The sequence below is a fragment of the Plectrocnemia conspersa genome, unplaced genomic scaffold (genome assembly GCF_051122295.1).
Source record: "Plectrocnemia conspersa isolate PC_06_02 unplaced genomic scaffold, ASM5112229v1 ptg000005l, whole genome shotgun sequence".
NCBI lineage: Eukaryota > Metazoa > Arthropoda > Insecta > Trichoptera > Polycentropodidae > Plectrocnemia > Plectrocnemia conspersa.
Genome location: NW_028277169.1, coordinates 28,855,629 through 28,882,133, shown reverse-complemented (window position 1 = coordinate 28,882,133; position 26,505 = coordinate 28,855,629). Strand labels below are relative to the sequence as shown.

The 26,505-nt window shown below is 29.4% G+C and overlaps 1 protein-coding gene across 2 annotated transcripts in view; it reads left to right on the top strand.

Moving 5' to 3' along the window:
* LOC148235384 (protein amalgam-like) overlaps positions 1 to 26,505 on the top strand; it is a 220,148-nt gene that overhangs the window by 172,843 nt on the left and 20,800 nt on the right. For both annotated transcript variants that reach the window (XM_088186943.1, XM_088186944.1), the window contains exons 4-5: positions 6,767 to 6,980; positions 18,530 to 18,707. In XM_088186943.1, coding sequence (XP_088043069.1) covers positions 6,767 to 6,980; positions 18,530 to 18,707 — 392 coding nt within the window. The remainder of the gene's footprint in view (positions 1 to 6,766; positions 6,981 to 18,529; positions 18,708 to 26,505) is intronic.

Here is a 26,505-nt window from a genome sequence, read left to right as displayed (position 1 = left end):
TCCTAAGTGCGAAATTCAGATTTATCGATTTTTTTAGTGCTAAGTTAATTTTCATAAAAAGTCACATAATTAGTTAACTATACATTAAAAAATAAAATTTAACATTTAATACTAAAAGTTAATATAGATGCAGCATATAATAAATATAAACATATCAAAAATTCGTAATTAAATCTTTTAATTTATTTTTTATTTAACTAATTACGTGACTTTAATAAAAAAATTTGCACTTGCCTTTAATTAGTAAATTATACCGTAGAAATAAATCCAAAATATTTTTATTCTGAAGTTGAATAGAGACGCAACATAAAATGAATATAAACATATTAAAAATCGTAATTAAATCTTTAAATTTATTTTTTACTGTATAATTGACTAATTATCTGACTTCTTATAAAAAATAATGTAGCACTAGCCATTAATTAGTCAATTATACAGTATAAAATTAAATTAAAGATTTAATACTGAAGGTGAATATAGATGCAGCATAGAATGAATAGAAATATATTAAAAATCATAATTAAATTTTTCAATTTATTTTTTACCGTATAATTGGCTAATTACGTGACTTTTTTATACAAATTAGTTGAGCACTGAAAGGTTTAAAATATAAAACTTTTACAAAGGATGCCTTAATAATAGCGGATTCTTTGATGGGGGCGCCTGGCCAAGGACAAAAGCTTACCGACATAGTGGCCTGCTAAATATTTAAATAAACCCTCGACGTTATGTCAAGAATAAAAGAAAATGCGCTATCTTCCCTAGTTGACGACGCAAAATCAACTGAAATGAAGTGGCTTATAAACTGTCGTTATCCCTGGTACTTGGCAATAGGATAAGGAGTTTCTCAGAAGCACTCAAATATGCGTGATAAGCAGAGAATTTTTTTTTTAAGTTTCTCAATAAACTGTTTTCTATGCTATAAAAAAACCACTTTTTAATAATGCTCGCCATTTAACGTCGATCATAATAAGCGATTCTAGTAGAAAGTTACAATTAAAACAAAAACAAATGAGAAATCATGATTTTGGAACACCCAAGAATTTTAAAAGCAACTAAACTTGCAATAGTCACGCAGACTTTCGAAAACTATTAGCATTAATGAATTAAATCAAAACTACCTAAGCTCACTAAATACAAAAATATTTAGAATGCGCGTTTAGCAAAGTGTGCATTATCTCGTGCACATAATATATTGTTAAACGTATTATTTTATCGTGATGGGAAGGGACCACAATGGTCTCATATAAAACTACTACATGGTAGATATAAAAAAAATTAAATTGTACATAGATGGAGTTTAACCATTTTTTCAAATTACATACAATTAATGTATAAACCATTTTCTCGCATTAACAATCAACTCAAATTGCATCACTGAAACCATAAGACTTATTAATTTTACAGTACAGAGCTGAAATTATATAAATAGGTTTATGTATATACATATTTATTGCGTCACATAGCTGTTAAATCATTTCGAAGATCATGATTAAAGTAATTGTTAAGCTGAACATCTTTGCCGCTTAGATCTGCTCTGTTTGGTGCGAGATCGGTTAAACTCTTATTCGAAGTGTATTCCGAAAGGAAGTGTTGTGAGTACTCTATGCTCGCAATATATTTGAGATGGAGAGCTGATGGTCAGGGCTGACGAGAGGATATAAAGTATGCAAATAACCGGGTCTTATCTTCAGAAGGGCCTCATACATCATATTCGATAAAATAAATCAATTCTAAGTTCACAGATCTTTCATTATATTTATCATTTTTTGTCCTACTATGCTTATTAATTTTATGGAATAAATAATTAACCTGGATATTTTGTTAAATTAATAATTTTAATTAAATCGTCGAATTATGATAGGTATTCGCTACAATATCAATTTTCTTTATATATAGTTATATTTTATCCTACTGGGAATCCTTAAAACAATAGAACCCTAAGCGCGCTTCTTGTGCCTAATGGATAATCCGCTACTGCCCAAACATATTATTTGATGGTGAATCAAAATTTGTTAATAATACATGTGAAATATATTGATTTATAACCATATAAAAGCTGAAACTTTGATCTTCAACTTTTATGTTGTTTTTGTTTATTAACTGCAAATGTATAATCAGTAAATGGTATTTACTTTTTTTTCAATTCAAGGATTGTATATAATTTTAATTCTGCATTTATAATCTAAACATTTTATTTGAATAACAGGTTAAACAACACAACATATTAGGTAACTCAATCAAACCCGCAATGAAAGGATATATGGTGTTTACTTATGTTATGAATACACGAACAGCTCAACAAAAACATTGCTTCAATATAATTTTAATTTCAATAACATTAATTACTAATGTATTATATATTATAATAAAATCAATGTACAAGCAATACAATATATACATAAACACGATCAAAAGCTCATGAATTTATCTTTGCTTAAATAATTATATCTGTATTAAGAAAATTCACTGTGTGATTATTATATGGTAAATCATAGATGAAACGTAATAATATTATATTATTCTGATACTATTGTATGCTAAAATGTACTAGATATAAGTTTTACGACAATATCTTACGATGCTAAGAAACATAAAATCTCAGTCATAAACCTTTCTTCCTGATAACGGAAGGCTATTATCCGCGAGAATTAAGAACCTATGCGCAATAAAGGGTTTTGTTTCAGCACTAACGACGGAATAAACAACGAAAAGCCGTCAAATCTTTAAACAAAACGAGCACCGATTTTTTACCCTTGTTAGATTTATGTAAACCAAACGAAGGGTTTAGTTTATGGAAAGGAAAGAATCGATGGTGCGGCAAGGGTGAATCTCATCGATCCGACGCTCCGTTAGCAAGATTAAAGCGCGTGAACGAGCCATGGACTTATAGGACTGTCAACCAAATTGCTACACCATTTTATTGTGTTCACACTAAATATTGTAGGGTAATAAACCTTTTCGTTCCAAATCATTTTTTGTTAAAAATAAATTTTAAATCCAGTGCATATTTTTTTTCAAACACAGACAGACAGCTGTGACAGATTCACAGATACAAAGTCAAGGACCAAGAAAACCCTGAAATGGAACTGACAGAAATGTCAAATTTATATTTGATTATATTTTGCAGTAAGAGGACGTATTTTTGAATGAAATTCTCATATTTCATAATTCTAATTTAACGTTTAAGTTGCTTTTTTTTTGAGAATTTTTGGTTCTAGTGCATAGTTATATCTGTATATTATTAGGTAGAACAGTCACAGAAAATACTGTTAATTAACGAAGACCAACATGTACTCTTACACAATACTACTTATTGTATACTTGCAAGAAAAGCACGTAGAGTTTTAAATCTCTTATCAAAAGTATTGTTCGTATGTTTGATGAGAAAATTTGCCAAAAAAAATTTTGTTACTAAATGAACAGTTATACATTCAGCTTATGATTTATTATATTATATTAATCATGAAATACTTTTAAGAATTCTTAATTCTATATTATCCACGACAAAATCTCCACTCGACAAATGCTCTACACGACAAATCGTCCACACGCCATTTGGTCCAACGACATAACATCCACAAACAAAATATGTATTATGTTTTGTAACATGAAAATGTGTATATGTAATATATCATACCGCTAAATACATATTTTGTAAACCTCGTACCATAATAATATGATAAATCATATGATACTGTCAGTAAAAAAAGAATCTGTTGATGATGATTGGACAACTAATTCTATCGAAGTATTTGTAATTAAAGCGCTGATAAAAATATAGTACATAATTAAAGGTGTTTAAATGTGTATTATGTTTTAGCAGCGTATAAGTTTTTTGTATTATTACAACATTTTTTTAATTTACGTGATCAAATTTGATTTGCTTGCCTTAATTATGTTTAGTAATCTGCGAAAGAGTGTTCTGAAAAATTCTGTCTCTAAGCATCGCATCGATGAATTGAAGAAGATAATTTTGAATATTTTGTTTGAGGATGTTTTGTCATGTGAACATTTAGCTGTTGGATCAAAGACAACGTACTGTTTGTACATTACTGTTGTACAAATTAGCATTGGTCAGAAGAGATAACAACTTATAAATAACTCTCTGCAACGAATCCTTTTCCGAAAATTTACATTACATTAATGTGCAAATAATTCGTTTTATGGAACGAGGTATTTATTTAAATGCACATATCTCGTAAAATAATTAGTAGTTATCAACGACTAATCGCCATGTTCTCAGTTATTTGATGTAAAGTACGATTTAGTACTGAAGTAATATCAAATACAAAAATTTTCTTGCTATAAATTAATTATGTATCTATTTAATTTATTTGTTGTATTAAATTTGACTATTATGACCCCAAACGTTTAGAAGTTAGATAGCTCGTGCAAGAATAGCATTTTTAAGTGCTGACGTCTTGGCCGCGACGGTTAAGAATAAGGGACGCGATCGCGACTCTCGAATGCGCTCTAAAGCTAACATATAAAAGTCACTGTTTAACAACTTTAAAATGTACTTTATTCAGTAGACCCTACGCTTAAAATAAAATGAATTGTATACAAAATGAAACCCTGCGGTAGTCCAGAATGAGCGAAATACTCATCGGAGCAGACTTGAGTAACTCAAACAAAAAAAATCAAGACGCTCACGTCAAACTTTATTGAATAATTTTTGCAAGTCCATATAGACCATATTGATTAGGATTTAAAAATCAAGGGATTTTGTCACCGGCTTTGAAAGGCACGAGTGACCATGGAATGACGCTCACGAAATCCGCGTTGTTGATTCACTACCGCTTGCCAACAGTGATTATGAATATAATTGTGAAAAACTTTATTGTAGGTGCCGAAGGAATGACGACTGATATAGACTACATTGTATATTTCCACAATAACTGTATTACAACAAACAAGAAATTCTGAAAGGTGAAAAGTGACAAACAATAGCAATAAATTTATTTATTGCAAGACTTAAATTTTATAAATGCATCTTATTGACATTATACAAAATAGCTATAAATCAGCTTTAACACACCTATCATCATTAAAATTTAATTACACTAATAGATGTTCAGAAAATGATTGTGTCGCATACCTTAAAAAACGCACATCGTCTCACTGTATTTTCCCAGCTCCTCTAAACTGTCGCCGAAAACATCTATGTGTCCGTCAAAATCACTGAGAAACTGAATGGCTCGTGTAAGATGAACATTTTCGAGCGCTGACGCCTTTGACATCTGAAATGGTCAGTACTAGCCCATACAACTACCCCCCACTACACGGCGCCGGCCCGGTGCCGGGCAAATCCATCCGGCACGTGTGAAACCGGCCTAAGAGACGCAATCGCGATCCTCTGGGGTACAATACTGCCCGCAGATGAAAATCTGAAAAAACACCACTGTTTAGCAACCTCAAAACATGCTTTATTAACTAAATTTTTAATCAATTATGCTGTGAATTGTATCACAACGCTTTTATTGTAGAAAAAGGCAAATAGATACGAACCGTTCTCTTGTAAATTTATTTATTATTTATTTATTTAAATAAAATCAAGATCAACTTGACCAAACAGGTTACATCAATGCGTCACGATTATCAAAAACACTCCATTGTATTATTTCAGTACATAAAAAATACATTTGAAAATAATAAACAAAAAGGAATGAATAGAAAGAAACAAACAAAAAAATCATAAAATAATCAAATTAAATGATACGAACCAGTAAAATAATATAATAATAAAGCATAAATATTTTTATATATTAAAATATTATATTAAATATATTTTAATCAATAATAAAGTATAAATATTTTATTTAATAATAATAAAGTATAAATATTTACCTGAATCGTCTCATTATTAAAACAATGACAAACGGGACTAAATAATGTTGCTTTTTAAATATTTATAACGTTTCTATTTATTCATTCGATTGTTTTTTCTAACGGTAATAATATTCATCTGATTTTGTAATTGTGTTGATTTTTATTTTTAAATAAACGTGACAAATTTTAAGGTTAGTTATATTTTTCCAATATAAAACTAAATAATTGTTTGATTTAATGCATACTTTACTAAACATGCAAATTAAATTCGCTTACAGACGTATCACTTACAAGCAATTAGTTCACTGACAATATAGCTATTTTGGCTATGTAAACAATTAGGTTTGGGTTTCTGCATTCGATACACTTTCAATTCGGCTGATAAATTTCTGTGGCTGTTTTGGTCTAATTAATTTAATTAAAATCTAAATACGTCTCTTAAATTTAAATGTATGAATTATATCATTTGCTAAATGCCGCAAGCTATGCGTTTCATATTTTAATATATATATATATATATATATATATATTAGTATATAATATAAATATGTATTTATTGTTAAGGCACATAGATATTTTGTGCGTTAACTTTGCCTTCGAGTCTTATCATTGTCTAATTTAATTATACACTTCACGTGATTACAACGTAAATAGCATTCGCATACTTTTAAGCAGTAGATGTGAAATCGTAAAGCCTTAGAGCCATATTCGAATATTACAAAAATGGATAGATATATTAAATTCGACAAAAAAATTATATTTATATAAAATAAAAATGAACTTTTTTACATTAAAATTGTAAAAGTGGTATAAATGTATTTAAATTATAAAATAATTGATATACATTTTTATTACCATTAAAAATATATTAAAATAACATGAGTTTAGATCTCATAAAAACCACTTGACCTTAATGTTAACGCTTAATTTACAGATATCCTGGGTGAGAAGACGAGGTGACGATCTAGTGCTCCTATCAGCTGGTGGACTAACTCTAGCTAGTGATGGTAGATGGTCACTTCAAGCAGCTGGTCATGGCGATTGGAGACTAGCTTTAAGTCCTGTGGCTGCCAGAGATCATGGACCATACGAGTGTCAAGTTTCAACACATCCGCCCCTGGTTCGCACCGTGAATTTGTCCGTTTTAGGTGAGTTGTATTTTGAGTTATAAAGAGAAAAGATTTTATATTTATAAGGACGGAATAGCGTAGACTGTAATATCTCAAACTAGTAACTCTGAGGTTGCGGGTTCAAGCCACTCGAATTTTTATTTATAAAAATGCGCTATTATTAAAAAAAAAACGGCCTTAGCTGCAGTGACATTTATTGATTATAAATTGTATAGTATATAATAGTTTATATTAATATAGATATCACTGATTCCCAGACTTTTTTAGTCTGGTGGTTAATACTTACTTGTAGGTATTTATTACGTCTGATTGACTTACTCAGTTGGTAAAGATTTGCCGTTTGTAACGCATGGTTATAAAAATAAATATATATAAATACTCTTAACGTATTAATATATAATTACTTAAATTCATAATAATCAGACGTAATACACATTTGTATTACGTTTTTCCTTGACATCGCTTTCAACGTCATTGTATAAATAAATAATATATTGTGTTTTTTCTGCCCTTTTTTTATTAAGCCGGTTTTGCGGTTTGTTTTTATATCATTGTTCAAACCAAAAAATATATAGATCAGTTCTTAAAATAAAAATATTTACTCACACACATAAAAAGCACTTCGCCATGTCTCATTAATATATAAGCTTTGCGTAAAATATTATTTTACATCCCTCATATGTATGCCATAAATCTAAATTAAATATATTAAAAAATACATCAAATACTTCTTTGCTTGCATTCTGATTCTCATATGTGTTTATATTACACATTAGAGTTTTCTGATTCGTAGTAAATTTCATCTGTTGTTCAAAAGCTTTGTTTGAAGACAAATCTTTATTTTTGTAACATTTTTGTGTTGATAATTTAAACAACCGCCTTCGTCTTGCCAATTTGCAATTTGTATATTTTTTTGCTCCCTCGAAACATTCCAATCCGCACTCACAAACATAGTATTAAATTAGTATTATATTTCTTTCAAATCCTCCTAATTATGCGACATTTTAATTAACATAACTACAGTGAATTTCAGATGAAAAACTTCATTATAACCTTTTATAAAATTTCTATATAAAATTAGCGCAAGTTCGCTTATAATTAAATAACAAGATCGCCTTCTAGGAATTTTCTTAAAGTTTTAACTCATCTCCATCGTTTTTTCTGTATTTTTTAACCCATAGCAAAACTGAAGGAAATTCGACGAAGTTCAAGAGTAATATATTCTACGCCTTTTTATAATTGCATTACATTTATTATTACCAGAGGGTAAGCTGCTTTTTTGCTTGAACAATCACGTGCTTAATTAAATTTTACGATGTCAATTTTCTTTAATAGTAGATTACTTTCATTTAAAATATATTTGTGAATCGCATAATCTAATATTAACACAATAATAATACAAAATACATTATCATAATCACAGTGAAATTAACGATTTTTATACATTTAATAGTACATTCTATTTTGTATTTTTTAAGTTGTGTTTTTATTCGCTGTTTTCATTATATATCTAGAATATTATAATGCTAATTATTTACATTTTTATAATTTAATTTTGTACTTACAAAATTAAAATAAATATTAATATATATCCGACGAATAAATAAAATCAATATTCATGTAAAAATCGTTTACCAAAACTGCTGTGAAGGCATAAAACACATATTTTCATTGCTAACTTGCATATTTAATGGCAGGAATGTAACGATTTATATTTTTATCTCACTACAATTGCTTATCTCAAAAATGATTTTTTTATCTCTTATTTTGATTTTCTTATCACCACAATTTTAACCTCTTATTTTAAAAAAGTTCTCACCATAATTAATTATCCGAAAGACGGTAGTAAATAAAAATTTTAAGTATCAGTAAAACGATGAACTAATATCCAAAAGGCCACAGGCTCGGACCCACACAACATACTCAAATTTTAATTCATTTAAATGCATTTATCTTCCATAAAAACAGATATTTATTGGTTATAAATTATATAATAAAATAATTATGTAGATGCTTCAGTCCGGTATTTCAATATACCTACTTAAAAGTATTGTTTGTGTCTGATTTACCCAGTTAGTACTGATGTACCCGTTGTGACGCATTGGGCTTACGCCTTTCATGTTACAACAAAAAGTTTAAATAATCTTCATTATTTTCCTTATATAATATCGTTTCTTTTTGCATTATCGGCAAAAATCTTTAATGAATTGAAAGTATTCGTAACTTTGTCTTTTTAAATTTTATAGTAAACATTGATTCTTTCTTATGGTACCACAGATTCTAATTTTTTAAATATATTATGTTTTATATTTTAACACTTACAAAAATTATCCATATAAAGATGGTGCCATTTGTATTCATTGTCTGATATTGAATCTTGTAACAAAATTTCGATATGTATCCTGGCACTGATTTACATACCATTCACATCAATATACCGTACTTTGTGAGCTTACTAGGGTTGTATACGCGAAAATTCAATCTACCACACCATGGAAAGATATGTTTTGGCTTAGTTTGTACATATTTTGGAATCTTTCAGAGAAATAATCAATTATTTTTTCTGATTTAAATAGCCGCCCAGCATCAGAAACATTTCATTATTGGAATAATGCAAGTAACGCAATATTTGATCAAACATATTTCGAATTATTGTTTTTGTAAATATTGGAGTTTCTATTAGTGGATTTGTACCAATACAAATGTAATCAGCTTTTTTTACAAGCCCATCAGCAATATCATTGCAAACCACTTTTTTTTATTCTAGTACCGTTACATCCACCCATTTTTTAGATTTTATTTACTGACTGTATTTGTTAATGAGTTGATTATGGTATTTTTCGTTCCTTCCATAACTCTCACTAATCTTACACTTAGATTCTCAATAATTTAATACTATCTAATGAATAATGGCATAATAAATTCACTCCCAAAAAATCAAAGAATATTTTAAAAAGGCAAAATTGAAAATAATATATAAAAAAATATTTTGGTGAACCTTCGCATTTATCTAAATACAATCCAATTTTTTTCAAAATAAAATAAAAAGTCATGTCTTAAAAAATCAAATAAAATACATTTTTATATGAAAACCGTCATATACAAATGACGCCAAATGGCGTCCACGGTATTTAATGTTTGGCGCGCTACATACGCCAATTGGTGTAACCGATAGGTAAAGTGTTAAAAGGGAATGATCGGTAAATAAATATATATGTATATTGTTGAGGCAATTTACAATTTTCCAAATATTTTTAAACATTCCAGAAATTATTTTTCAATGGAAAATTTTAATTTGGTAAGAATATGGCAAGTTTTTCTAATTAAATTTTATAAAAAGTTATCAATGCAGTAGCTACATGAAAAACGTATGAAATAAAATTTATGTTGTTTATGATTAAATAAAATATAAAATATGTATATAAACATTATGCGCTTCACGCTTAATTTTTTCTATAAGTTTTTATATACATCGTTCTAATTTATGACTCAAAAATAATTCCAACTTTCTAAAAAAATTAAATTCGGCACTTCCAATATGCCAGTAAACGATAGATAATATTTACTCATAAACTATATGTGGAAATTTCTTTATTACAGGACAAAAAATATACAATAGAATCTCACTAATCTTACACTTGAGATTCTCAGTAATTCAACATTATCTAATAGTTAATAGTATAATAAATTCGCTCACAAAAAGTCATAGAATATTTTATAAAGGCAAAATTTTTAAAAAAAAATTTTAAATGGACCTTGGCATTTAAATGAAAATTCATACAAATTTTAAATCATGTCTCAAAAAAATTAAATTAAATACTTTTTCTTCAGTTTCTCTTACATTCAAGCTTATTATTTGCAAGTTAACCGCTTTGCAGTCTTTAAATCGTCCAAGCGGGAAAGATTTCCGGCTTACTTGGAACATTGTATTTCACGTCAGGTTTAATGATTTTTTACGATTAGAAATATAGTATTATAATTTAATCTATTAAATAAATTAGAAATGCTTTTGCGCACATTGTGACACTACTTTTAATAATTAAACATATATATTATTCAAGTAATAAAATAAATAAATAATCCTGATCGTTTTTAAGCTAATTTTTCAAATCCAATGGAGTCTTAAAATTGTAATAAATTGGGTAATACGTCTTCAGTAACGCGTGTGTTTCCACTGCATGATTTAGGACGTGAGCAATTTTCGCACTCCGTAGCAGCGTAGCGTCTACGGCGTCGTATCGCAACATAATATAATGCCCTGGGCACGAGACCCGCTCATTAGGCCCATTGTGCGCTTTTGTATAAAACGTTCTTTATATTCTAGCGGGTGATGCAATTAAAAGGTGTCGGCTTTCACGTGAACCGATGTCCGCCATTATCGGAAGCGCCCGCCATATTATCGAAGATGGCCGCTTTGTATTCAGTTCGCCCTTCGTCATCGGAATCGGTCGGGGGCGTATTTTTAATTTTCAACTTAAATAGAATAAGTTTGTTAACGGCACCCTTAACGCCCCCGGCGCGGGTGGAGCACGTCGCCCGTTAACGGCGCAACTTGCCGTTATTATTATTGTCGTTATAACGACATACAAAAAATGAAGGCGTTGTTGGCAATTGTTTCGTAGGCCTCACTTTCGAATTGGCATTAATTCCCGTGACAGAATTTTGTTGTTGGAGGATTAAGACGTCGGATTAGGGCCGTAATGGGTCACGTGCGCAACTGGAATCCACTACGCTCCCCTTTCTCGTCTTTATTATTATCCTCCTATCCTTGTCAGAACTTTGGATGATTCTCTTTGATGCAAAATGCAATTTTAAGAATGAACTCAACTTTAAGCATACTGACTGGCACCCTAATATAATAATAAATTAATATAAAAAACATTTAATATTTTTATATAGCATATACAAAATTATAATTTTTCTTATTTTAGAATTTAAAATATTGCAAATTTTTTTTTGGTTTAAAAATTTTAGTACATTGGTTTAATTCTGTATATTATTAATACATATCATAAATAAAACAGTCAAATCATTTGCTTAGCATTTTTTTTAATGTAGTGAAATCAAAATATATATTTAATAAGGCGATTATTTTTCAGAACAGGAAACAATAATTTTTTAAGTACGTTATATAACTCTAGTTACCTTTAATACAAAATAGCTTTCTCCCTAACCTAGCAGCCACGCGTTTATATTTATATCGAAGATAAAAAAATATTAAGTGTGTTTACAATGTTTAAGCTATGTGCAATTTGTGTACAATATATATATACGCGATGTTCTCATAACGTTTTAAGCGTCTCGTTGCTGAAGCAGTGTTGACGTTAAGAGGGAAGCTGCTGCTTCCTCTATTTTCCAAGCTTCTTAATGTGAATTCGAATGAACTCTTCTGTGTCTTAATTGCAAAAAATATAACCTAGGCTTATTTGTAAAAATTAGAACCTAAACTTATATTTTTTAAACCATCATAACTTTTTAATTATTTAACATTTTGAACGTCAAATTTAAAATACAGTTTTATAATGATCGTTTTTTATATTCATTGTGTTAAAATCAGTAAACGTCAAAGTGTCCAATTATATAAAAAAATATATTTATGTTTAGAATCATAAAATATACATATTTTAAAAATATAAACGATACAGATTTTGATGAAATACTTTTAGTTATTTTTGAAACAACAAATATTCAACTTTATGACCTCTACAATATTTTTTTTTTTTAACACGCGGCGATATTCGGAAGTGATAATTGTTTTTAACGCTCTCCAATTGGTCAAAATTCGGTTTAGATATGCTCTATTCGATTCTCACTTATTATAAGTCGTAATATTGCTATAAAAATCTTATTTTTTTGCCTAAAAACACAAAAAAAAAATATTCGAATTTTGCGCTTCTGAAATTTTGGATACTGATTTTTTTCAAATATTTTAGTGAATAAATGTTAATAGCGTCTTTGGTTAGAGCACTAAATGAGTACAGTAAATACGCAGTTTAACGTGTGATTTTTTTATATAAAATTGAAATGATGAAAAGCACAAATTTGTGCACACGGTATTAAAAGTGTTAAGTCGAGAGTAGCTAACAAAATTTTTTGATAAAAGTTTGTAATGGATGGTAAACCTGAATAGTAATTATTGATTTAGTATCAAGCGCGTATGGTGAGATACTTTCCTTTCGCTCGCTCGCATGTTTTGTGACAAGAATGAGTGAGAGATGATGGCCGCTCAGTACCTTTACAAAAACAAAATAAAGATATTGAATTGCAGACAGCCAATATAATGTGTTTCATAAGTGTTGCCAATTTTCCACCCATTCAAACTCACGTTACGCAAGAAATATTCTTGTAAAAAACATAATAAATTTTTGAGAATTAAGATAAGAAAATAATTTTTAAATAAGGATCGAGACTGTTTTTGCAATCCTTCAAAATTAAATTGAGTTAAATTGGATACCAAACAGACGCGTACCTTGAGGTACATTCCCTTTCGCTCGCTCGCGTGTCAAGTGACGAGAGTGAGTGAGAGATAAGAGCGTGCGGTACATGCGTTCCGCACGCGCAATTCTTACTCGCTCTCGTCACTTAACACGAGAGCGAGCGAAAGCGAATGTATCTCACGGTATGCGCCTGCAAGCATTTCCGGCTCCGCTAGTGTTAAATAAATTACATGTTAATTTTTTAATTATTCGTGAATTTATTTTTAAAAAATCACAGAAAATTCTAATCAAATCATTATTTTTTATTTAAAAATTTATAAGTGTAATCTATAGTAGAATTCAGCTTAAAATAAATATGATATATCACAAAAATATTTATTGAATATTGTCTGAAAAGAACGATTAATTTTCCAAATTTTTTCCAGACTTATTAATATGATTAATTTTAAGCTCTTTACAACATCATTGGGTTATACATGCTATATTATATTTTCCTAAATATTGCCTGAGGCAAACAGAATATTCGTGGAAGGTTCTTGACTGATCCTTGTTCCTGGAAACGCAGAAATTTGAAAGAGAGCTTCTTTGACTGAAATGACGCATGTATGCTATATGGATAAAAACAATGAAACACTGATTTTCAAAGTGAAATTCAAATAAGTTATTCGCGTTGTTTTATTCTATATTAAATCATACACTTTCCAAACTTATATTTTTAGAAGCTGCAAAAAAATATATTTTTTTAAATGTGTTGTATGTAAAACTGATTTTTTAAAATGTACAAATTAAATAAGGCTCATTCGAAAACCACTGATTTTAAATTATGTAATATTTTTATTCTTACGTATTTGTTGCAATTTAATTATTATATATATATATATATATATATATATATATATATATATATATATATATATATATATATATATATATATATATATATATATATATATATATATATATATATATATATATATATATATATATATATATATATATATATATATATATATATATATATATATATATATATATATATATATATATATATATATATATATATATATATATATATATATATATATATATATATATATATATATATATATATTACAATTTTAGGATTAAACAATATTTGATTTTAATATAAAAATTAAATATATCTAAACTTCTCAATTTGTAATTGCAGCTCAATATTAATTAAAAATAACATTTTTATTTTATTTTTTTAAATGTTTCTAATTAACATATTACCGTTTATTATTTTTTTCTACTATTGCTATAATTTGTTTAAAGTTATTCATACTTAAAATGATAATTCGTTTTATTCTGCATTGTTTTATTTGTAAATTTTAAATTTCACTACGATTCCTTAATAAAGGAAATTTCAATTAATTGTAAAGAACTTCCAAACGAAAGCTCGCCAACGGATCATTACCATTCTTAATTAACAATGTTGAAACGTTGAATTTCAGGAGCACTCTTACACGTATTTCAGGTATATGAGATCAAATTTATATTCTGAATTAAATTAATTATTGGGAAACATAAAACCAAATTAATTAAAAACATTCACATTTCTATAATTTGTAACATATTACATTATTGTCGTGAGATATATCTAGATATCTAAAAGATTATTGAAATAAATCAGATTTTTTTAAACGCAAAAATTTATTTAACTCACTTAATGTTGTAAATCTACTGCTAGAATAAAACAGGCGTTAACAGCATTCTATAATAACAACACAGACAATATATCTATTTGAAATAATTGTTACTAATTTCAATTATTATTTAACTCATATCTAGTTACTATGATAATCTATAACGTATTAATGACTTTCAAAATGCGAAGCACAGCATCGAAAATTTTTTTTTAATATATTTTGACAGGCAGCCATAAAATTAACATTTCATAATTATTTAGTATCAAAAATAAAATTTATAAATATAATCTAGAGCAGTGCTTTTCAATTAAATTTTTCCTCAAAACCCTTTTATATATTATACAACCCTTAAAATATGCTAAGGGTAGTACATAAAAAATACGTGATTTTCTTTGTTTTTTTCTAAGAGTCTTTTTATTCAACCTTTAACCTTTTTGTTACATGTTCTACCTGAAATTTTCCCACAATTACAAGTCTCATAAATAAATACGCTTTTTCTATTGTAAATCCAAATTATATACATGTTCATTTTTTTAGTTTGAAAATAAGATCAGATAATATAAAAAAAATATTTTTTTAAGGAACAGTAGATTCTACTTCTTTTAGTTGATAAATTGTTTTTTTTTAATTAATATACGTTTTTAACAATTAAGTTTTAAAATTACGTACGATTTGTGCAATTGGTAAAAATACGATGAATTATTGTAGAATTATTTACGTGGCGTAGTCTCCAAGTTATCTCCAAATATCAGGTTGAACCTCTGAATTTCTGACTTTGTAGTTAACGTATAGAGGGAAGCGGCAGTTTATTTTGCTCTTCTTAATGTAGCTTCGCTTGTTGCAAGTTCATATAAACTCTTGTGTATCTCAAATCAAAAGCAAATTAATATCAAAGTCAAGCCCTGATAAAAATATTTAACGGAAGTGTCATGACAACGTTATATTTGCACATATATATTATTTTAAAATAAGGATTAGTGCTTAGCTCTTTCTCACTGAGAATACGGTGCTTTAAAATAAAAACAAACAAAAATAGCTTTGCATCGCATTTCTTCGTATAGATTCATTTAAGATGGATCATAATCCGCATAAATATACGATTGTCACGTGCGCTTTAATAACGCTGGCGTACAAATCGCAATTAAATACATTTAACAATTCATTGCTACAATTTAAGTTTTGCGCTCTATAATGGTCTTGACATATTACTTTGTATTTCTTTGTTTGTAGAGGAAAAAATATTTTGTAGCACACGATTGTTTTATGTGTGGTCTCCAAATTTTTTATTATTAAATAATTAAATGCTCTAAAAATACCATTTTTTAAGACGAGATTTCTCGCCGTTTTTATCAAGAGATTAATGTATAAAAAAATGTCCATTCACAAAATTAAATAAATTCTAACAAAACATAAGCTCAGCTTTGTTGCTGAAATGCCAACATAAAATGGTTGGGTTTTTTAGTAATATATAAAACCCTATATTTTACGATTTAACAAAAAAAAATTTTAATTTTATATGGTTATGAAGTCATCAAATACTTTTAAGTAATGTCGTATTTCAAAGAAAAAAGTCGAAATGTTTAAAATAGTTGATATTTTGTATGAAAAGAATCAGATTAAAATGGAGGATGAGTCTAAATTTCCGATTCTAATTCGCTTAATTTTTTAATAGCAATCTCGTATTATCACTCCAAGTCTTTTAACCAACATGTGGGCTATTTTATATGAATGGTTTAAATTTCTCTGCAATATAATTCTTGTGTAAAAGTTTCCCTGATTAAAATAACGATCATTGAATAATTACTCCAGAATACAACCATTTTTTTTCGGATGCAAACTTGGCTTTGAAGTTTCTTTGCTGTCTTACCATTGTCATGATTTTTTCTAGTCATCGTAGAGAATCCATTTTTTATTGCAGGTTATGATTCTCTTTTAAGGCAGCTTTCTATTTTTTTTGATAATTAATGAAAAATAAATTTCAAATCGTGCTATTTTTACTTTTATGTTAATTCGTGCGGTACCTATTTGTCGATTTGTTTTCCTTTATTATTACATAAAAATATCATGAAATAATTATTTATTTTATCTGAACAGTTTACTTCAATGCGCAACGACTGGCAAAAATAATAAACAAATATGTATTATTAAATACATACAAAAAAATACACAAAAAAATGTAAAAAAGAGAAAAAATCATAAAACATTAAAATTAAATGATACGAACCAGACAAGAATTTTGTGGCTCATATTAAATAGATGTGGAATGTAATAACTCTTTAAACGCCAGCGACTTTTTAGTGAGTCACCTGTTATTTATCTTCACGCGTCTTTTTTTAAATAAATATAATAATAATGAAACTAGTACCTACAATAATCTTAAATAATTCGTTAACTTGTTTTAAAAATAAAATCATTAAATGACACACCGGTGAGTCGCTAAGGCGCTGGATAGCGAATTCCATAAGCGAGTCGGCTAGAGCGGACAGCCTTAAAAAAGGACGTGATCGTGATTCTCTAAATCATTCCAGAACCCAAAATTGAAATTTTAAAAGAATAGTTCGATTGTCAAAAGCACTTTTCATTAGCTTAAAGAAATGCTTAGTGACATACAAGTTTTTGCGAGAATTCAGTGAATCGTACCCCAACGCTCATAAAAGATAGGCGCTGCGATACAAGAACGAATAATAACCAAATATTCTCATAATCAGGTATCTTAAGTACCTTGTGAACCTTTTTAAATAAGAGGGATATGAAATGAATTAGAATCTAATGTATAAAATGTATTATAATCAATATGTGTTTTATTATAAATACTTTGTCGAAAAAAATATTAAGGTACAACACAAAATCTACGATAACCTAATGTTAGGTTTGAAGTATAGCATTGTAATAACATAAAATAACTATACAATTCTAGATAATTATATACGTATGTATGTTGGTATTATTCATAATCGTGCAGGCACTCACGCACTTTCAAACTTAACAGGTTTGTAGCGCAAATTAATAACATAGTGAATTTTTTGTCATTTAGTATTTTATATTAAAAATACCAGTATTGAAAGGCTTACCCCAGATCCAAAAGTAATATGGTACCCAGCACCGTTTTATTTATTTCCAATTAAATACAACATTGGGATTCCAGCGTTGCAAAAGCACTTCGCGGATGTTTCGGCAATAAATTATCGATCTCTAACACATCTCCGAGCGATATATTTTCACGTTACGTTTTCAGCGTCTCGATAATTAATTTCACCGCATTACACGTTTAATCCAATAATGCCATGGTAGTGTCGACGTTTCGTTGTGGTGGGGAAAAGAGAATTTTTTGCGCAATATTCCATTTCCGTATTACTCGGGGGACGAATTTTTATCAGATGCCAATTAATATCGAGATAGGAGCAATTTTTTTTCCTTCGTCTCCTTCGATCTAAATTAACGGCTTATCGTTTGTTCACAGTTCCAAAGGTGGAGATCGTGGACGAGAGAGGAGTTTCTGTCTCGGATAAATTCTACAAGGAAGGATCTATAATAGAGTTGCGCTGCGTCATCAGCAGAGTACCCCAGCCAAGTGGACAAGTGGTCTGGACACATGCCGGAAGGCATCTCAACTACGACACCAAAAGAGGCGGAATAAGGTAAAAGGGTAGAACACTAAACAGTAGAAGATTTGCCTTACAACTTATTTTATAAAACGTTTTAAGAAACCGCGAAAAAATTATTTTACAACACCTCTTTTTTGATATTTTTCTTTCATATTGATGAAAAACTATAATCGAGCTAAGAATAGTATTTTATTTAAATATGCATAGTTTTAAACAGATATTCTAGTTATATAATATTGTATAGTCAACTCTTTGGTATTTTTATTTATAGAGAAAAAGTTGGTAAATCCTCTTTGCAATTTGTTATTTTTAATATTTAATTAATATACTACATTTAATTTAAAGTTCAACACAACACTAATTAAAAACATATACTTACAAAATTGTTAATGTACTCAACTCGAATGGTTAACATACACTGTAGATAATTTCCAAAAAATGAGTGTTATGTCTAACGACGAGTGACTTCTGCCACTGCAGGTGTCACAGCGGTAATCACCTGGAAGTAGATCGGTAAACTTCTCGAACGGTTCGTCTCTTAAGATGTGCTTAGATAATAATATACTTTGTCGTGGCGTCGTGTAGTTGATTTTTTTTTATTTGCCATAGAAATTGCGCACTTGCAGCAAAGTACTTCTAGCAATTTTTTTTTGCTCAATGCGCTCGCTTATTTTTTCTGTGTTGAATAATGTAAGGGTCAACCACTTTTGAATTTTGCGGCAGAATGGGTGTAACTTTGCAGACAAAATAGATGCGGGGAAAGTTAGTAACAGTTTATTTTATACAATATATAAATTACCATATATATATACAGAGAGAGAGAAAAGCAGATGCTTCTATCAGGTGGTGGAGCTAAATGGCTGGTCTTAGTGGTGGTGTGTTCTTGTGATTATGTATGTCATGTGTGACTCCAAAGCGTATCTTTTGGTGCGTCTCTCCGTTTGCCTTTCTGTAACTTTTAAAATGCTGCATTGAGACAGCCCTGTGGAATCACAGATGAGGGTGTTGGCGTGTCATTTTCATCACTTCTTGGACACACCTGTTAAATGTTATGAAGTGCAATCTTAACAAAAAAGTTATATAGAAATAAATTACAAATTTATTTATATAAACCTTACTAAATTTGTATAAAATATTGATTTTATACATAAAAAAGAAATTTGAATACACTAAAAACTCGTACTAATGAGTCACCTTTTATCTCGCCTTTCCTAAAGAAAACTATTTTCTTTTCTTACCGTGAAACATGTGGTCGTCACAGACTCTTTGCAATCTCAAATATATGTAGGAGGCTTTTCTTTTCTTTGCTAATGCGTCTTGTGATTGTTGTTGATGCTTTTTATAGTAATATGATTAGCATGTTTCTATTATTTTGGTCTACCTCAATTTTTGGTTCAATAATGATTTTTAATATCGATTTTTTCATTTCATATGGATAAAATAATGGTGTAGCTTAAATTTTAGATAACAAATGTGTGAGGTTATAAATTTTATTTATATTTAATGCAATTATAACTTAAATATATTATTTGATTTGTATACATTAAATCGTATATTAGAGAGATATACGCAAAAATGTCTCACATCAATAATTTACTATAATTTATCAAATGTGAGTTATGTTAGCAATATGAAGATATTTGGCTAGGGTCCAGACGGAATATGACTTGCGAGTTCCGGAAATTTCTGGACGTAATAAGAGCAATTTTCAGTTGCGTGATGAAGCAATATAGGTGTAGCTATAATAACAACAAGAAAATGTAATAAGCCTAATTATTTATTTATTAAATATGTGCATATTACAATAATATTTAAAATTAGCTTTTTTATATATATAATAGAACCAGAAAATGTTTTCTTGAAAAAATATTAATTTATATTATATTTAAATAGGTAAAGATAATATTATAGTTATAATAAAAAAAAATATAAAATACATAAAAGGCGAATTAATTAGTATGCTAGATTGCAACTCATAAGTGTGTTCCGATGCAAAAATCTGGAGTCATGTTGGTATAAAAGGAAACTAAGAAAGCATATATATATAGATTTTTTTCAGATGATTGCATTTTACAGCTATCACACAACCTCCTTTTATTTATACAATTCGGTGACAATATAGAAGATTAGTCATACTATCCTAATTTACTATTAGCATACTGTATTTGTTAATGTAATTAACATAGTTTTATTGTTGATTTTTTTATATATGAAATTCTAAATGGATAAAACTAAATAAAGAATGTAACATTATTATTTCCATACGAATTCTGAACTTTATTTTTATACTGATATCAACAGGAGTTTCGGAAATTCCCGTAGGCTTAGAAATAAACCTATCTCTCGTCTGGGGAAAAATTAGCATTTCGACGACCTTCTACGATCGTTGAACGAAAGCTCAGCCGTTGAGCTTTTTCCGAGAATTTCCCACCGAACAAACATTGACACGGAGAGAATAAGAAAAAAATTATAATACGTCCTACGCACAACTTCCGGGGTATTTGTTAATAAAGAGGGAAATTTAATGAAGGTATGGAAAAAATAAACGGAAAACATTATCGAAAATTTTCCTCCGTCGTTTTATTAAAGCCGCCGCACGGGGTCGCGCATATTGAACCGAGCTTTTCTCCATTTAATAAGGCATCATGTTGTTTACTTTTGCTAAGAGCGCATTCTTATGGACGCTAAATTTATGTGGGATTTTCCATACAGAACCTGTCGAGACGTTTTTAAGCTGAAAGGTTAAATAAAAACGCTTATAATACCTCTATCAAAGTGTGCTATAAAACTGTTACGTATACAATTTAAAATGTTTTTATTTTAGCATAATTATTACAACTCTTTACAATGTATTGAATGTCATATCGTTATAATGTTCAATAAACAATGATTTATTAGTATTATGTAATAAATAATTTAAATAAGTACCACTAGATTGGTATTGAAAAATCGTATAAAAGCCATTTTTTTAATTTTTATTCATTTCTCAAAATGTCCCATTTATCATTGTTCGTGCTACGTTTTCCATTCTTAAAATGTGTTCCTCCCTTTGTCGGTTTCACTAACTTCCGCAAATGAAACACTTAAGCGATATGAATTGCAAAAAATGTTCTGCTGTAAATAATTTTAGGTAAACACACTTTTTTTTACTTTTGTGTGTGTATTAATACTCAATTCATAATTTAAATTATTTTTCGACTTAAATATATTTTTTAATTAATTTATAGTATAAAAGATTATATAAAAGTTACCAATTATCTAGATCTTTAAAGTCATTAAATCCAAAACACAAACTAGCCTTCAAAATCCTTTATGCTTCTTATGAATTTTCAGTTGCCAAAACTTTGTTAGTTGTTGAGGCATTGCATATTATTTCAACTGATACTTAACTTAAGTCAGATTACATTTATTTTACTGAAACTCATTGTTTCCGAGTAATTTGCCTTTACGCTTGACGCTGCTTCGATTCGCTTTGCCTTTGCAATGGTAATACAAAAGTCACAAGGACAATTACTCAATATGACGGGAATTCGCTTGGGAGATGAATGCTTCTTGCATGGTAAATTTTGTTTTACGAGCAAACCACCCAAAACACTTTACGAAGGCATATGAAACTACTTCAACAAAAACATCGCCTATGGTAAAGTGTTGAAAAATACTATATATAGAAGCCAAGTATGAAAGACAGTGTGTTATGATATATTTAGGTCAATGGAAATGGCTTGGAAAAAGTTGAGTATAAAAGTAATTTTTTATATTTATTTTCTAAACAACTTATTCTAGATATTATACAGCAAAAATATTGATAGTTTTGAATGGACATTAATCGTTTATAAAACATCAGTTTTAATATCAAAGTTTGTTTTTATACCACTTATAGTATACAATATCAATTTTAGAAATCAAGACACATTTAATAAGATGACCAAAATAAGATTTTCCGAAATGACCTTTTTTAGCTCATGTAGCAATTTATCTTCCTTTGTCGTCCTTATACAAAAATTTCAGACATTGTTTTTAAATAAAAAAATCTAAATAGCTCCCATAACAATTTGTTTTTTTATGTCCTCCTCGAACAGAAATTTCCATGCTACTTTTTTTTTTATTTTAGCTCCTGCCACAATTTATCCTCCTCGAACAAAAATTTCGGGATGGCCGTTTTATTTTAGTGTCCTCCTTTAATATTTTCAAAATTTACACCTTCAGTATATGTTTTAGTGGAGGAGCATAATTCCTAGTAGTATAGATTTAACACCATTCTATTTTAAAGAAATATTTAAAAACGTGAATTGGATTAAACCAACAAAAACTTTCAAATATTCCTGAAAAATATTAAAAACTTAAGTGTGCTAAATTAAAACTATTAAAAATGTACTATATATAAATTAGCTAACAAAAAATGGTCCGCTAATGAAGCCATTAAAGCTAAATGCATATTTTATCTACAATAATCTCTCAATTTGCGCATTAAATAAATTCCTTAAAATATCAGTTAAATCGAGAGAATGTTCAAAAAATAGAAATCCGCGTTGATTGAGGCATTAACTCTATTAAAAATAGGTAGTTTGCTTAAATAAAGTGTGTGTATATAGATTAATAAATAACTTTTACAATAAAATAACTAAAATTAAAACAGAAAAAAATATTTATATTGATTTTAAAAATATGTATATTTTTTTTTTAGTTTGTTAATTGATCAGATGTTAATTGTTTTGTCTTGACTTTGTATCAAAGAGGTTTTAGACAAAATTTTCTATTATTAACTTTTATGTAACAATATTGAAATCATTACTTACAATTTGTATATGTTATTTATACGTAAAAAAATAGTTTGAGTGTCCAAAGGCTGCAAGCGTCTTCATAGCATGTTTAATTCTGGATTTCGGTCATCAATCTGGACCAGGGGACGTGAAGAGAGAAGCGGCGGCTTCCGCGATCTTCGATAATCTGAAGTTGGAACGGCTTCTTTTTTGTTGAAGTGCATATGGACTTATGTAGTTAGTATAAGTTAGATTTTCCTTGAAATTCTGACGTCTTGAACTTTAAAAAGCATGTTCAAATGTGAATATCAGTTATAGCGTCTGAGAAAGTCCTCGAGGAAGTGTCTAAGAAAATTCTCGTTGTTTGCCTTTTGTATTTATACCTATGACCCCTTTCCGCCTATTTTGGTGAAACTGTCAGTTACAATCATTTATCGCTTGAGCAGAGAACAAACAGCCGTTTAAATGGCAATCTCGAATGCACGTGGTTTTTTTTCAAACCATTTGCGATTGATGTTTAATTTTTAACAACAACAACTGCGGACTCCTTCTCTCTACAAAGTGATTTAGACTCTCTGTGGAGATGGGCTTCCGTTAACCGTCTGCCCTTTAGTGTCGGAAAGTGCCATACTGTGTCATTTTCTCGATCCCGTTCGCCATCAGCTTATTTCTACCATCTCGGTGGTAACATTTTGACTAGAGAAACTTCCATTAAAGATCTCGGAATCACTTTCGAGAGCAAATGGAGGTTCTCTCTACACATACACGACGTCTGTGATAAATCTTCCAAGATGCTCGGCTTTGTTATGAGGAATGCCTTTCACTTTGACGATCCGTCAGTTATTCGCATCCTCTATGACACCTTAGTTCGTAGCATTCTTGAATCGGGATCTATAATTTGGAATCCCCGAATAGCCAAATATTCCCTTTTAGTGGAAAAAATTCAAAAAAGGTATTTAAGATACCTTTACAAAAGGACATTTGGTTATTATCCGTACTTATATCCCAGCGCCTTTCTTTTAGGGGCGTTGGGATATGATTCGCTGAATTCTCGCAGAAAGCTGTATGTCGCTAAGCATTTTTTCAAACTACTAAAAGGTGCTGTCGACAATCCAGCTATTCTCGAGGAATTCCAGTTTTGGGTTCCGGAACATTTTCGAGAATCACGATCGAGACCTCTTTTGATGGCAGTTAGGGCTAGGACATCCGCACTTGCCGACTCGCCTATAGCTGTGGCCATACGGCTCCTTAATACGCTTGCATTACATATTGACCTGTTTAATGTTAGCTACAAGGAGCTGATCCAGTTTGTTTCATTTAATTTTGATATTTTATAATTTTTTGTTATGTTTATTATTTTTAAGTATTGTTCTATTTATGTATATATACGTTTTTTTTTGTTTTATAAATTTAAAATTTGTTTTCGACCATCGTGGCGCATTGGGGTAACCTGTTAGGCCACGATGGTCTTAATTTGATCTAAAAAAAAAAAAAAAAAAAAAAAAAAAAAAAAAAAAAAAAAAAAAAAAACCTATAGTGGAGTCCCCATTTTAACAAAAGCTCTTTTTGGTATAGACTTTTTATATATTTAACGCTAATACCAGCTTTGTCACCGGTGTTTATGATTAAATAGCAAAACATTTAGCTGATTTTTTTGTTTTATTGTTTTATATAAGGGTTGAAACATCATCCCAATGCTTTACGAACACAGTTTTCACTTTATCGCATTTTAGTTATCATAGTGGGAGTCCACTCAGGTTTACAACCGGGGCTTCGCCCTTGCTTTGTCGGTTTTCTACATGCAGCTGCATTGTCACTAGAAATTATTGTGCCGTCATAGACTAAGCAGACAATTAAATATTTTGTCTCTTCAGCCTTGAGTTATGAACGATTAATCTTTGGAGAAGCGTAAAATCTTTCAATGGCATTTGTTAACGCGATAACACAATATAAAACATTGTGATTAATAATTAAATCGAATAAGAGCATCAAAAATTGCGATAATTTAATTTATTTGAAATCTGTGAGTAATTTTACATATAAATCAGTTTTTAGTGTCTTTCTTTCTCCTTATCTCCGTGACAATGACATGAGGGCGCCCCGGGCGGCCGTTTTACATCTTGGCTTCGATTAAAAAGTTGTTTTCGTGTTTATCAATCCCGTCACACATAGTGCCCTGGCGATAAAAATTTACCGACGCGAAACTTTAAAGTTACGACCGACTATAAAAAAAAAACAGCAGCGAGCGCACAAAAAAGGGGGGCACCGACAACGTGAGTCTTTCCGCGACCCTTGGCGGAACGCAAATTTTATTTATGGTCCGCCGGCCTCAGATTTTTTTTTTGCTCTCTAGCTGCGAAATATGTAACATATCATATTGGCAATAAAAATAAACTCGGCAGCCTCACGTCCTTCGTTATTCGCAACTTTGCAAGGATACGCGTGTACGCTGTAAACGGGAGACGTCCGTTATAAATGAGGTACCCACGCTTTACCTTTACAGTGTGCTCTTTTCTTCCAATATTTTTTTATTTTATTTTTATAAGGAATTCGCTTAATAAAATAGTGCTTAATCTCGATAACTTATTAATTATAATATGTTGCATTTTCACAAAAACCACTATCGTCGAAAAATCATATCGGTGGTAATCTTGAAACGAGCAGAAAAATACATCAAAACGACCTTTGGTGTACGCGTGCAAGTCACAGACAATTTTTTTTAATCTGCGGTTCATAAACTATGAGATACATTTATCTCTTAATTAACAAACTATAAGCAAAACGTTACTATATCTAGATCTATACAAAGAATTACAACCGGTCGATAAGCAAGAAAATAATCTTCTCGTCGACCTACCTCGAAAGTCAGCTGACTTGTTCTTTACCAAATGAACTGCAACTCTGCTCACTAACTTCAGAATGAGATCTTTTATCTAAATACATGTTGATTCGTTGACGGTCTGACAAGTCCAATGTATGACATACCTCTCTCTGAAATAGCCGGCGCAGCTTCTTTCTACTGAGTGATTAAGATTCATTAAAATGACCTTTAGTATCAGAAAGTGCCATAT